This window comes from Alligator mississippiensis, chromosome 13 (assembly GCF_030867095.1).
Source record: "Alligator mississippiensis isolate rAllMis1 chromosome 13, rAllMis1, whole genome shotgun sequence".
Lineage (NCBI taxonomy): Eukaryota > Metazoa > Chordata > Crocodylia > Alligatoridae > Alligator > Alligator mississippiensis.
The window spans coordinates 52,513,688-52,527,004 of record NC_081836.1 but is presented as its reverse complement, the minus strand read 5'-3'; the positions used below and the strand labels follow the sequence as shown (position 1 = coordinate 52,527,004).

The following is a 13,317-nucleotide window of genomic DNA, read 5'->3' as shown; positions in this document are numbered from 1 at the left end:
GCGCTTGTCAACTCATATAGAGAAACTTTTATTGCTGCTGCTACAAGTTAGGGGTTTGGTGCTAATACAGAAGGAAACAGAACAAATGTGAGTTCATGCATGCAAGTGCATGTGGGATCAGGGCTTCATTTCTTTACCCCATGACAATCTGTAACTCAGAAGCCTGGAGCAAAACCTGCCTAGTGAACCGCTGTCCCCATGAAGCAACTTGCCTTTTAACTCTGTCGAACACTGTTTTATTCATTTCCAATTGAAAACATCTCTGAGCTGCATACAAATTCTTTCGGTCCTTTCTAAACCGGCCTTGTAACTTGCAGAATGCCTGAGCATCCCGATGCTCGAATCAAAGGACTAATGATGTGATTCAACTAAACTCAGATGGACTGTGAAATATGAGGCAAGCAGAATCAAAATTCACTTAGCATCAGAAATACGGAGATGTTGTAGTCAATGATGCTTCGCCTACCCAGCAGCCATCTTTTTAAAACAGTCACTTACTTCCACCACCAATATCTTTTGATATATTGAAAACAAAGGTTTAAAGAACAGGAATCCAAGGAAGCTGACTCATTAATCTGAGTCGGTTTATACTTGATCCAGCGAGGAGAATGACAGGAGTTTGCCCATAGTGCATTACCAACCATTATAAAGTGTGTCATCTAAAGGCAGTGTGCACTTACGTGTTAATTCATACGTCGTTAATGCAGAGCTGCTGTTCACTATCTTGAAGCTGCTTTGGGCTATTCAGGGTAAGCAAAGCAGAAAGCTTGTTACAGTGCAGGGAAATAGTTATTGCAAATGATGTAGAGCAGAGACGGGAGGAAATGATGCAGCGCACACATACACAGTTTGAGCGTCAGGACTGTACCTTGAAGGGCAATAAAATCACATCGCTCTCTCAGAACCCATCACAAGCATCTCACTCACAAGGGTTTGTTTCACTTCCTCACCAAACAGAGAATCATACAAATACACAACACGGGGAAACGTACGGCTTGTCAGCGTATACAGAACAAATGAGTCTGAGGGAAGCAATTTCTATGGGGAAAATTCCAGCTACTGTACCGCAGGCTTATTTCTCAACATGCCAAAGCTCAATTGTGGAGCATTATGGGATAAAGACCTGAAATGCGGGATGTAAATCGCTAACACTTGACCTCAGATGGGATTTATTTCTTTAAATATATATTAAGTTTTTGCGCAGCATTATTTTCATGGTTCAATATTCCTCCTGCAAATGAATGAGAATAGCAAGCTGTATAAAAACAGCAGGTCCGTGTGGAACGGAGATACACTCGGGTAAGACTTTCAGAGCTGAAGCTGCTTTGAAAATACATCCGTCTTTGTCTCTCTTTTTCTATCTGAGTTGCCTGAAAAAAGCCCAGCAGGGTGGTTTATAGTAGAACAGTATTAAATAGGTAGCTACAGACTATTAGGCCACATTCTGATTTACAATCCCCCCTTGCCCTTACCAGGCATCGGAGGGTATAAATCAGGGCAGAATCTGATGCTTATGCTATTTGAATAAAATCTACCCTCCACAGGTAGAAAATTAATATATTTAAAACACCCTGCTCAAAGACAGGCATTCTGCATTCTCCAAAACCAAGGAGCTGAGGCAGGTTATCATCACATCAGAACAGTCCTGTTGGGCCCAATTCTATGGCTTGTACTTACTATGAATAGTATTTTATTCTGTGGGTGCATCTACACAAGACACTTAGTGCACAGTTGACTATTTAACAGTGCAGTAAACGTCTCAGCATCTACACGTGCACCCCTGTTAGTGTGTATGAAACTAATACACTCCGCAGCAGAGTAGTACATGTCAATACAAGTCCTACCCTGCTGCAGAGTTTTTTACTCTGCCGCACCACATCTATAGACACCAACAGCCGGTTGGCTACGGCACGAGGGTGTTTCAGCGCGGGAGCTCCCTGCTGGCTAGTCCCGTGCTGAAGCGCCCTTGTGCCCCTCTGCAGCACGTTGAGCCAGGTAGGAGAAGCCTTGGATTGGCAGGCTGATCCCATGGACCTCCTGCCAACGGGGGCTGCAGCAACCCAGCAAAATGTGCTGAGCTCTGGGCACACGTGCACATGCGTACCTAACAGCAATAAGCTCCGACGTGATAAGCTCCAGAGCTTATTGCTTATTAATAAGCACATGTAGATGTGCCCTGTGAGTAGTTCCATGGATGTTAATCATGGCAAAAGCTGCTCCTTTATTGCTGGTTCACATCTGGAAGGTTACTGACCCCCACTTGGTATACCCCTCCTGTCCCTCTCTGCCACCTCCTCCTCTCCTTTCTTTCCTTCCTCTGTTTAAACCTCCTTTTCATGTTTCTCTAATTCTTCTCCTCATCTTCCCTTCCATGTGGATCAATAAAGGGGTAATTGAGTACTATTAACCTGCACTCCACTATGATGAGATTCTGACTTTTTGATTTATTTATTTTCTACTTTCTCTCTACGGAACAAAAAAAATACTTAGAGACTTTAAGGTTGTCTTGGAAATGTCCACATCTTTGAGCATCTCCATCCTTTGTATGCAAATATTAAATAATTCAGTGCCCTAGAAACATACGTAGTTTCCCCCTGGGGTGAGCAGGGGACACTAGTGGAATGAGGGATTACCATGCAATACCACAATGTGTCCAGAACACATGCTGTCTACTCACGTGTAAGCTCTGCTCGTAAAGCTGAAGGGTTTTTAATGGTCTTGGACTCTGTTCCAGAGCCAGGGTCATAATCCAGCTCCCGGTAATAAATCCGGTATCCCAACAGCAAGCCATTCAGACTCTCGACCTTTGGTGGCTGCAAGAAATTCATATTTGGAAAGCATTTGGTAAGAATGTGCAATGCAGCAAACATCAGACAATACAGACCTTGGCTTAGATGGTCTTAAGCAGACACAGGGTTCTGTGCAACAGGGGACACAGAGCTCCCTAGGCTGAAACGGAGCCAGTCTTAATGTTTGCAAGCTAAAGTTCATGGAATTTACACACAAAAGAGCTGAATGGCACTTCTATTATTTTAACTCAGATGGGGTACTTACAAAGGGCTCTGTATTTAAAAGTCCAAAGTTCACTACAACCTAAGCTCCCTGCCTTTGTGTGATAAACTATGTAGCCAAACCAGATGCAAAGAATTCAGAAGCACCTACCCATTGCTTCCAATAAGCAGAAGTGGAAGCCAATATGTCAGACTTTCAGCAGACAGAAGATAAATCAATTTTTTTTTTTTTTTGGGCAAAAGCATTATTTTTGAAACAGTAATTCTCTTGCGGCTGTTCTTGGGGACAGCTTGCTAATAGCACGCTCTGGATTCAGCATGGCTTTAGGGGCGTACTGATGAATACAGATCTGTATATTACGGCTTTAACTCATATAGTAAAAAAACAGGTATATTTGGTAATAGCCCTCCTTGCAGATGGGATATTGCCACTCATTTACATTGGGCTAGAGCAGAACAGACTCCCCTTGGGCCAGAGGGAACCCTCTCTAACAAACAGAAATGTGCAAGTCAGGAGAAGAGCTCTGATATAACGTACAAGGGATATTGTTTCTCAAGTTTCTTGCCCATCAGTATACCAGATGCAATGTAATCCTTATTCAGATGTTGTTTCTTTTTCCCCAAGAAGCCCATACAAAATATCTGGGGATCCTAAGGAGTCCTCTCTTTTCTCCATCACCGTCTTCTTTCTAGTAAAGAGGGAGTGGACAGAACCCTGCACAGAACTCACCTGGGCTCCTGCAACCTCAGGTAGCGAGGCTGTTAGACACAAGACAAAGTGCCCCTGCTTTGGACAAACTGAGGCCAGGCACTGGATCTGAGAGCTTAACATGGCTCTCCCGCACAGCAGTCTGGAGCAGGATGATAAGCATGTACGGCCGCTGGGCCAGCCATTCACACACCTATTTCTCTGGAGCACAGAGCCTGCCAGCACTCAACAGCACTTACATTTCAGCAGGGGAATTAGTCAGCAGTCCCTGAGGTCTTTCTCCAGCTACAGACTTCCATTATACTGAGAGGAGGTTTTTGTCTGAGTAAATATAGACAGGAGATGGGAGCCGGGGCATATGGAACAAGTGCCTTTTTAGGAGTCTAATGTAGTTTTACAGTGGCAGAGAAGAGAAGAAACTTCAGCCATTTATCTTTGAAAGATTCCTGCAGTGAAATTTAAGGGGCTGAAAGGATAAATGGATAATGATTTTAATCTGGAAAGATCTCCATGTCTTTCCTGAACTTTGTATAGGGATAACTCTGTCCATCACTGAAGCCGTAACACTGAGCGAAATGGTTAACGCTACGTGCAATTTAAATAAATAAAGTAAAAAAAGGATTAAAATCATTCAAAACACGGAAGGCAGCAAGTGTTCAGCAGCAGCCTAGCTCTTGGGTAGATAAAATGCAAAGAACCTGCCATTAATTGACTGTATTTCATGAAGGGGACACATCTGCCTTAGGGGTATGGTATTTCTTTGGGCTAGAATTGAAGAAAACTGGGAATAAAGGAGAAATTCTATGTTCGAGACAAGGGTAGGCTATGTTACAGACAAGTGTAGAGAACACCTCTGAGGATAACCTTAACAGATGACAAGGAAAGTATGCAGCTAGCAAGAAAAGGAGCCAGTTCCTTCTAGTGGTCCCAGCAAGAGCGAGCTCATTAAGAACAATCCAACACAAGTCGCTTCTACTCTGTCTGCACGGATGCAGGAGCGCATTCATTGTCTTCTGGGCCTCGTATCACTCTTTGAGAGACTCTCCCGATGACAATTACCATTAATATTTTTTGCTAGTATTGCAGAAGCACCAGGAGTGGGAGAGGCCCACCTTGAGTCATCGTGTGCAGTCCCCTTGTATCACAGACCACCGTATCACACCATGCTTTTCATAAACCGGTCAAGGTCTGTCTTCAGGCCGGGCACGTACTTGCCTCGCGCTACTTCTACTGGAAGCCTGTTGCAGACCCTCACTTCTCTAATGGTTAAAAACCCTCCTTTCATTTCCAACCCAATTTATTCTTTGTCAGTTTAGACCGAGTTATTTTTGTGCCAGCACTAGGTTTCACCTTTCCTCGTTCTTCTTGCTCTGGCATGTCTGCTTCCCTGATGTGTTTTATCAAGTTTTCTCAGCCGTTGAAATGCCTTGATTTCTCTAGCCAAGCAGAACAGTTTTCTCTTGTCCAACCAGCTTCTCCAGCCGCAGATCAGCGCCACGCTGTACGAGGTGCTGTGCAAACAGACAGCCCCTGTCCCTCTCCTCCGTCTTTGCAGGACGGCGCCATCCGTCATCTTCCAGCCAAAAGGAGCATTCTCCCTTCCGGGATGGGCGAAGGGGAGACATACTGTAAGCCGTTGAGATGTTATTTCCTGGTAATTACAATCCACAGTTCTTTTTCTTTTTCATCCTTTGGCCTTTGTCTTACTTTTCCCATATCGTACTAGCTTTATTTTAGCTAATAGCATTATAATAGAATTCTGCTATCTCAACAAGCGATTATTAGCAGTTAATTTGCCTCCCTACTTCCCTACTTGCAAGAGAGAGTCATAATGATAACTCGGGGGAATGGTTTCTTTTCCTGATGGGGAAGAAGTAAAAGACAACAATATATATCATGACTCGCGTGTGCAGCCAAGTCAGAGAAGAGAAGCAGCAGAACTAACAATCACAGCGAGGAGACACTGGGAACATTAATTGGATTTGCATTTAGTTGGACGTAAATCATGTTTTATCCAGAAGGAAAGTTCTCTTGTAATGGTCCAGTGCCTTTTTCTGCTTCACTTTTTAATTAGTGAGATGTGTCACACAGCACTTCAAAAATATAAAAGAGCACATTCGGGGCTATTTCCCATACAATCTCAAAAGACGGAAAACCCTACTGAATACGAGCGATACAACTTTGCTCCACATTCTGTTTTAAAGTTAACGAAAGGCCGTTTCTTTAATTCCTTGTCACAGTGGCACATTGATCTGTTGACAGACGACTTGCTTTTTATGCCTTCCTGTGTTTCTCCAGTTATTTCCTCCTTTAAATTTAGCACAAAGAGACTCGGAAGATAAATGGACCAAAATGTTTCCTCCTCCTTGCCATGGAAAATGGTGATCCTTTCTAGAAAAGGGTACTTTACAGGAAGGTCAGATCTTCCTAGCCCTATCTGTCTGTCATGGCCAAAACTCTACTTTTGACGTAATGGATTATTTAGGATTTTGTATTTATCTGAAGCAAGGCCCCAGGGATCTGCTGAGGTAGGTAAAGTGATTACGAGTGGCAGCCTATACGGGGTATGGAAGTAACATGAACAAGTTCTTTATATCATGCGAGTTGCAGGAATCCGGATGCCTAAGATGGAGCCAGGGCAGTCCATAATCCTGAAGTTAACTTAAACATTGGCCAGTACTTTTCAAATCAGTCTTGCATTATTAATACAACTGTCTGCAATGGATAGATTCTCTTCCTTTTTTTATTTAAAAATAATGGACTGATTGGACCAAGCAGCTTAAAGCACAGATGGTGCATCTGGATTTTGCTCTGTGAATTATTAACTAAGTTCAAAGTTAAAAATTCAGCTTTGCTTGGCTAGCTCTTCCCCCCTGCCCCCCTTTAGCTTGGCTGATGCTTTTTGTATACATTATTCTTTAATACTACTGTGCAACTCCTTGTTAATTGTAGGCTACTGTGGGAATTGAAGATTTTTGTTTATTTGCAAAATACAGTACGGCTGAATTACCGGGACCCTATTAATATATGTGTAGTAATGACATGTAATCGCCTGCGACTCCCTTGAGATGGCCGTGGTACAACTATCCCATTTCATTTTCATGAAATATAAAGCATCCAATTATCTAAATAACCACCTATTTCATATTAATTACCCACCAAAAATCAGTCAATTGGAGAAAGGGTTACTCCTACAGTACATTATGCCTCCCCTGTTTGTTCTCCTTGTAGTCAATTCGTTCCATGCTACGTTTGATTTGGAGGCAGGACAGTTGATTTATACCAAGACATATTTCCTCCAGTAAAATGGTTCAACATGTCTTCTATTTGTTCAACATACTCCAAGTGATGTTGGCATTATTTAGTGTTTTGCTGTCTGTTGTGCACTTGTAAAGCTAGGCATATCTTCCAGGAACTGCTGGCACAGGAACAGACAGACCTTCGTACATGAAAGAATATTCTTCCAACATGCAAGGTGCTGAGCCTGCACCGTAAACATGCGTATACATTTTTCATTTGAATACAATCCGTTGAAAGACAGCCTTGTTGTGAGGGCAGGATTCTCTCTCAGGAGCAAGGTGAAGCACAGATTTTCCAGGGTAGGTATCAGACAGGCTCATTATTACCCCACTGGGTTCCTGTATTCATGCTCACTCTGCAAGACAATGTCTTAAGGCAGCGGCATACAACGTTCTGGCAAATCAGAGCAGCCCTAAGCCAGATTGATAGGAATGGACACTGAAAATGCATGCATTTGTAGAGCAGATCTGGCATGGATAATCTCCAAAGTCCGCTCAGAATGATGCTGAAGGTCCAAAACCTGCTCTCCTTCACTCCAGAAAAATAGCTAGAAAAGAGCCAGAGTGCACAGGGAGTTCCTAAGAAGCACGGCAGTCCTCTTAGACACCAACCAGAGGAGGCTATATGCAGTCTGTACTGACAGAACTGTTTCATTACCTGATCAGCACCATCAGTGACACAGCTAAGAGGTCCACGTGTAAAGACTGAAACCTAGTGACACCAACAAGCGGGCAGGAGCGTGTGTAAAAGCAACATGCTCAGGCAGTCATAGGAACCCCATCAGCTCCTTTTGTCTCCATCAAGGTATGTAGCTATAGTATCCCCCCCACACTAAAACTAGAGGACCAGAAATTTCCATCTGTCACCGGTCAAACTGGACTTCAGCCTTCTGAGTGTGCTTAGGGATACCCAGTGCAGAGAAGTTACCTGCTCCCACTGTGCCATTATGCCATGCAGCTTGAGCAAGGTAAGTCAGGGTAGAAATGTTACAGCAATTGCTGTGTTGTACCTACCTGCCACTGAACAAGCACAGAGGAAGTGGTGTGGGGAGTTACCGAGACAGAGCTTGGTGGTTCACCTGGAACTAGAAAAACACAATCAAAACCAAATGATGTTACAACAACAGAAAATGTATTCCATCAGGTCCCTGCCTTCCTTCACTTCTGACCTTCCCAACCCAGCTTCATTGTCACCACCAGTGGCAAGATAGAGGACAAGAGCAGGGATGTACAGGGACAGCCAGTTCCCTACCACACTGCCTGTGCTACCTCTGTTACACACGCAGCACGTCTCAGCTCAGGCACAGAGAAAGCGGAGCTTATCAGGAGCCTACAGCTCTCCACAGAGTAATGCTCTAGTGGCAGCTAGGTTTGCTCAGTAAAATAAACGCTCACAGTTTGTTAAGGGGCTGAGGAGCTTTTGCAAGTTCTGCTTGTTGCATTGTTAGGAGGCCGTGGCGAGTTCCTGATTCCCTGCAACTAAGCTCAAAGTCAATTGAAAATGAAATCTTCAGTTCGGCTGCATGGAGGCAGCATTGCCTCATTAGCACCTGGAGTTCTCGTCTGCAATACTCTGCAACAATAAGGCATTTTTTGTTCAGAACAATGGGGGTTTCTTTAACATGTGGTTAGACACCTTGTGTGTTCAAGCGCTGTCCCAATCCAAGTCAGGACACCCTGGCGTTTCACTTGCTAGCTGATGACACCTGCCTTCTGATTTCGGGGTGACACGCTCTGCAATGTGCCTTAGCATCATTCCCTGCTACCTTAACGCCTACGTGTATTATTCGCCTGCAGCCACGTTATATCAAATGTTGCTCAGCACCCAACATGATGTCATAACATAACTTGGGCAAATCTGTTTCAGGCCAGGTTCTAATTTCCTTATACCCATGGACCCACAAGAAGTCCTGTCCAGGTAAGTGAGATTATCTATGGAATAATATCCTAGGGGATATGATCCAGGGCAGCAAAATCTGTCTTCAAAGGCCACACTCCCTCTCCCTTCCCCAAACCCTGACAGCTGTCATTCATTTTCTGTTTACTCCAATCTGCAGGAAGAAACACCTAGGTTTACCGAAGCCTCACGCTCCATCTTCCTGACACCTCAGTCATTAGCAGCGCTGCAGCCTAATGTGAATGGGGAGTGAAAACAATTGAAGAAACTTCTTCAAACATATGCACAGTTCTGCATTTATTTTTAATGATCTCTTGTAAATTATTCAATTTCTGGAAAGATAATGGTTAGCGCAGAGTTTGGAAGCCAATCAAACAGAGTTTAATTCCATTTGGAGACTCCTGAAAGCATGATTCATTATCAGAGGGCACAGCAGGACACTTAAAGCTGCCTGTTATTAATTCAGCTAAATCTCGTTACCATCCATATCAATTCCCCATGAACAATACTGTGGTTGACTCTGGGGGTTTTCACTCTACCCTCCACCTGAAGCACAAAGTGGAATTAAAATTCATGGAAGAAGGGGCTCCAGAGGTTACAGTGCAGTCCCTGGAGCGCTGCCCATGCCAGTGTCTGGATCGTGCCCTCTTCATCTCTCTTACCATCCTGTAGAGTAGTGACTGCTTCGGTCTCGGTGCTGAAGTCACTGTCTCCAATGTCGTTGGTTGCTTTCACTCGCAGCTTATAAGAAGTAAATGGGTTCAGCCTGTAAAATGTAAAAACAAGGATGAGGGATGAATTCTCCCTGAGTCTCTGCAAGCTGCTTGAGACTAACCCTCCAAAAAGAACCTGCCCAAAGGCAGATGAGGTTATTAGAGTAGTTCATCTTCTCTCAAGCCCTCCATCCTTTATTTCCAGTCTTGTCCTTCTTCCCAGTGGTGTCAGGGCTGCTCAGATCCTCTCTAATGTCATTGTCACCTTCTCAAATATCCTCCAGCCAGAGTTCTCAAACAGAAGCCGGGGTAGATGTGCACTTTATAGACTAACTAAAGTGTGTGGGTATACATATCTCCATACATCACAAGCTTCCACGGGCTAGAGTTCACTTCATCAGATGCTGTGGAAGGATGTGCTGTGGAGCAATGTATTAGAAGGAGAGAGAGATTTGAATACAAAGGTAGGAGGAAGGGGGAAGGGTTCTCAAAGACAGACACTTTCTGCTCATGACTGACTCAGTCCAAAAGAATAGCCATAGCTGTAATTCATGGACAGGTCTGTGGGTAACAGAGGGTTGCAGAAAGGGCAATGTGCATTATTAAAAGAATTCAGGATATGCATTAGCATTTCAGATCCTTAAAGTGCCATCTGTATTAAGCATCTCATACATCCTTGAGAGTCCTGTGGGGCAGCTGATCCTCATTTTAGAGACAAGGACACAGCTAAAGAGAGGTTAGTTGATGTGCCCGCCGCCACCCAGGAAGTCAATGGCACAGCTGGCATGAGAAAACAGCCTGCCAGCCTTCTGATTAATCTACTAGGCTGTGCAGCAGAACCAGTACATCTCGCTGCTATTGAATTTCAAACTAATGCTATTACCTGGCTTACTTAATAAAGACAGTGACAGCAGACTCCCTGCAGCTCTTTTGTGCATACAGAGCTTTAAGATACGCGAAGACTGATTTTTAGCTGACATAACCTCAGCAAAGCATCTACTGGCTTGGCCAGGAGGAGGCTTGCTTTTGAGACACCTGGAAGGGCTGCGAGTTGAGAGCTGTAAGTTAGAGGGGGCTTAGTTAATTAATTGGTAGCGTCTGGCCACCAGCTAGCAGAGGCAAGTCCAAGTAAAGATCCTGACAAGGGATGATTAAACACTGAGGGATAATACATTGCGATGGCCAATAACTAATGGCACTACAATACTGCTTTTCTGGATACTCATAGGAAAATTCTTTTAGCAAGGGAGACCAGAAAGGTCCCCCCCTGCAAGTTTACCCTGTTAGGAAACCAACACTCTCCTTCAGGAACTTAAGTTGTCTTTCTTGAAATATAGATCTTTTGTTTTCAATAATGACAATGCCAAGTCTAAATTACAGAGCTCATCTCCTGGATTTCAAAGGCCTTGACTGCAAAGACACTAGGCATAATTCAGGCGTGGTGAAACTCCACCAAAGTCGGTGAATCAGGTCTGCATTTGTCTGATAACTGTCAAGTTTCCTGTTCCCTGCCCAGTTAAACAAATGGTAGCAATATATTTATATTTATATCCTTTGGCACATGACTAATGAGTCAGTTCACCAGAAGGCACTGCTTGACATTTTTGTAACAGGCATTAACAAATCGTGAATGCCATAGTCTTATATACCAATGGCCTTTTAGAGGCAGTCTTGCTTCTATCGGCAGAAGCAAAATGAGTCCCCCCTCATCTGTATGAGACGTTGCAACGTCTTTAATTCCAGCTCCATCTCTGAGGGCCGAATGGAGGCTGGCTGACACAGTTCAAAACACCCCAAAGCTATCTGTATATTTTAGTATGGAAAATGCAGATATGATATTCCTTATCTGGAAACAGGATAAAGGGTAACAAAGAGATATTTCAGTACCTTGACCGGATGAATTTACAGTGGACAATAAGCGGAATATGAGCCAGCAGTGTGCCCTTGGTGCCAAGAAGGCTAACGGCATACTGGGCTGCATTGGTAGGTGTGTTGCCAGCAGATGAAGGGAAGTGATTCTTCCCCTTTATTGAGCACTGGTGAGGCCACATCTGGAGCCCTGTGTCCAGTTTTGGCCCCGCACTACAGAAAGGATGTGGGCAAACTGGAGAGAGTGAAGCAGAGTGCATCAAAAATGGTTCAGGGTCTGAGGTACATGACTTCTGAAGAGAGGCTGAAGGAACTGGGCTTATTTAGTCTGGAAAAGAGAAGACTGAGAGGAGATTTAATAGCAACCTTCAACTACCTGAAAGGTGATACCAAAGTGGATGGAGCTGGACTGTTTTCAGTGGTGGCAGATAACAGAACAAGGGGCAATGGTCTTAAATTGTAGCAAGAGAAATGTAGGTTAGATATTGGGAAGAACTTTCTCACTAGGAGGGTAGTAAAATGCTGGAACAGGTTACCCAGAGAGGCGGTGGACTCTCCATCCTTGGAGGTTTTTAAGACCTGGCTAGACAAAGCTTTGGCTGGGGTAATCTAGTTGGGGATGGTCCTGCTTTGAGAAGGGGGTTGAACTAGATGACGTTTTGAAGTCCCTTCCAACCCTCATTTTCTATGATTCTGACTTTTATTCCAGGATGTTGCCCAGTCAGAGGGTTGGGCAAGATCCTCTGCAGGAGAAAAGAGTGATCTGGTGTACCAAGCTTCAGGGGAGGAGCCTGGAAATGCTGGGCTGCAATTCCAACTTTGAATTATATTTGCTGTGTTTCCTTGGGCAGGTCACTTAACTTCTGTGCATCACTTTTGCCACCTCTACCACGGGGACAGTGGCTCTTCTTTACCTGTCTCCCAAAGGGTGTGGAAGTTTCACTGGTTAATATTTGATCTTTGAAACTATAAAATGCTCCAAGTGGCAAGTGATACAAGTTCTAGGATGCCCTGATGTTGTAAGATACCTCTCAATGATGCAGGAGGTTGCCTCATGACTGATGGAAGAGGAGTAGGTTTGCCATTCTCCATTTGGTAGCTCCCGCACTTGCACAGTGAAGTACCGTACCGGGGAGGATCCATCGCTACCAGGAACCCACTGCAGCTTGAGACTCTGTGACGAAACCTCAGTCTGCGGGGTTATCAGTTGCCTGGGAGGTGCCGGTCGCTCTGCAATTAAATAATAAAGCCGGTATCACCACAGGAGAAAATTCAAACTGGAAATATCTAGAGAGACGCATGGACCTTCTCAGTTGCAGTGATACAGGGGATCTGATGCTTGAAACAGTAAAGCACACCGTTGCTCCTATGGCTCATGTCCCAGTTTCAAAGAAGAGAGTTAGACATTATCGTCATCTCCCTAGCAACATGGTCACCTCAAGAACCATTATGTTCCTAAATCACTGGATACGGAGGAGTCAATATTACAATGTTTTTGTCTCTCTTAGATGTTGGAAAACATCTGCGCTCTGTACACTTCCCTGTTTTTGGAAAGAGACACGGCACCAAAGAGAATCAATACCTCTTTGATACCAGCAGCCAAACAGCTACAGAGAGGAAATTTCTTGTGAAACTCAGAAGTGCACCTGGCCTGCAATCACCTATACGTCATTCCAGCTTCTAAGACTGTGCCCATTAGCTTGGTATCTAAGGACCAGACACCCCAGTCTGCCAAGTTCAATCTGTGCCACGCAGCTGCTGCCTCCTCTAGCAGCTGCTACCAAGCCCTGGTGTATAGAAAAGCAGAGTTGGATTGTGG

General features: G+C 44.3%; 1 protein-coding gene across 3 annotated transcripts in view; it reads right to left on the bottom strand.

Moving 5' to 3' along the window:
- SDK1 (sidekick cell adhesion molecule 1) overlaps positions 1-13,317 on the bottom strand; it is a 683,598-nt gene that overhangs the window by 64,100 nt on the left and 606,181 nt on the right. For 2 of the 3 annotated variants that reach the window (XM_019494663.2, XM_014610818.3), the window contains exons 30-34: positions 12,527-12,728; positions 9,579-9,682; positions 8,034-8,104; positions 2,678-2,813; positions 681-740 (exon numbers count right to left, since the gene is read on the bottom strand). In XM_019494663.2, coding sequence (XP_019350208.2) covers positions 681-740; positions 2,678-2,813; positions 8,034-8,104; positions 9,579-9,682; positions 12,527-12,728 — 573 coding nt within the window. The remainder of the gene's footprint in view (positions 1-680; positions 741-2,677; positions 2,814-8,033; positions 8,105-9,578; positions 9,683-12,526; positions 12,729-13,317) is intronic. The other variant, XM_019494664.2, reaches the window with a different exon arrangement.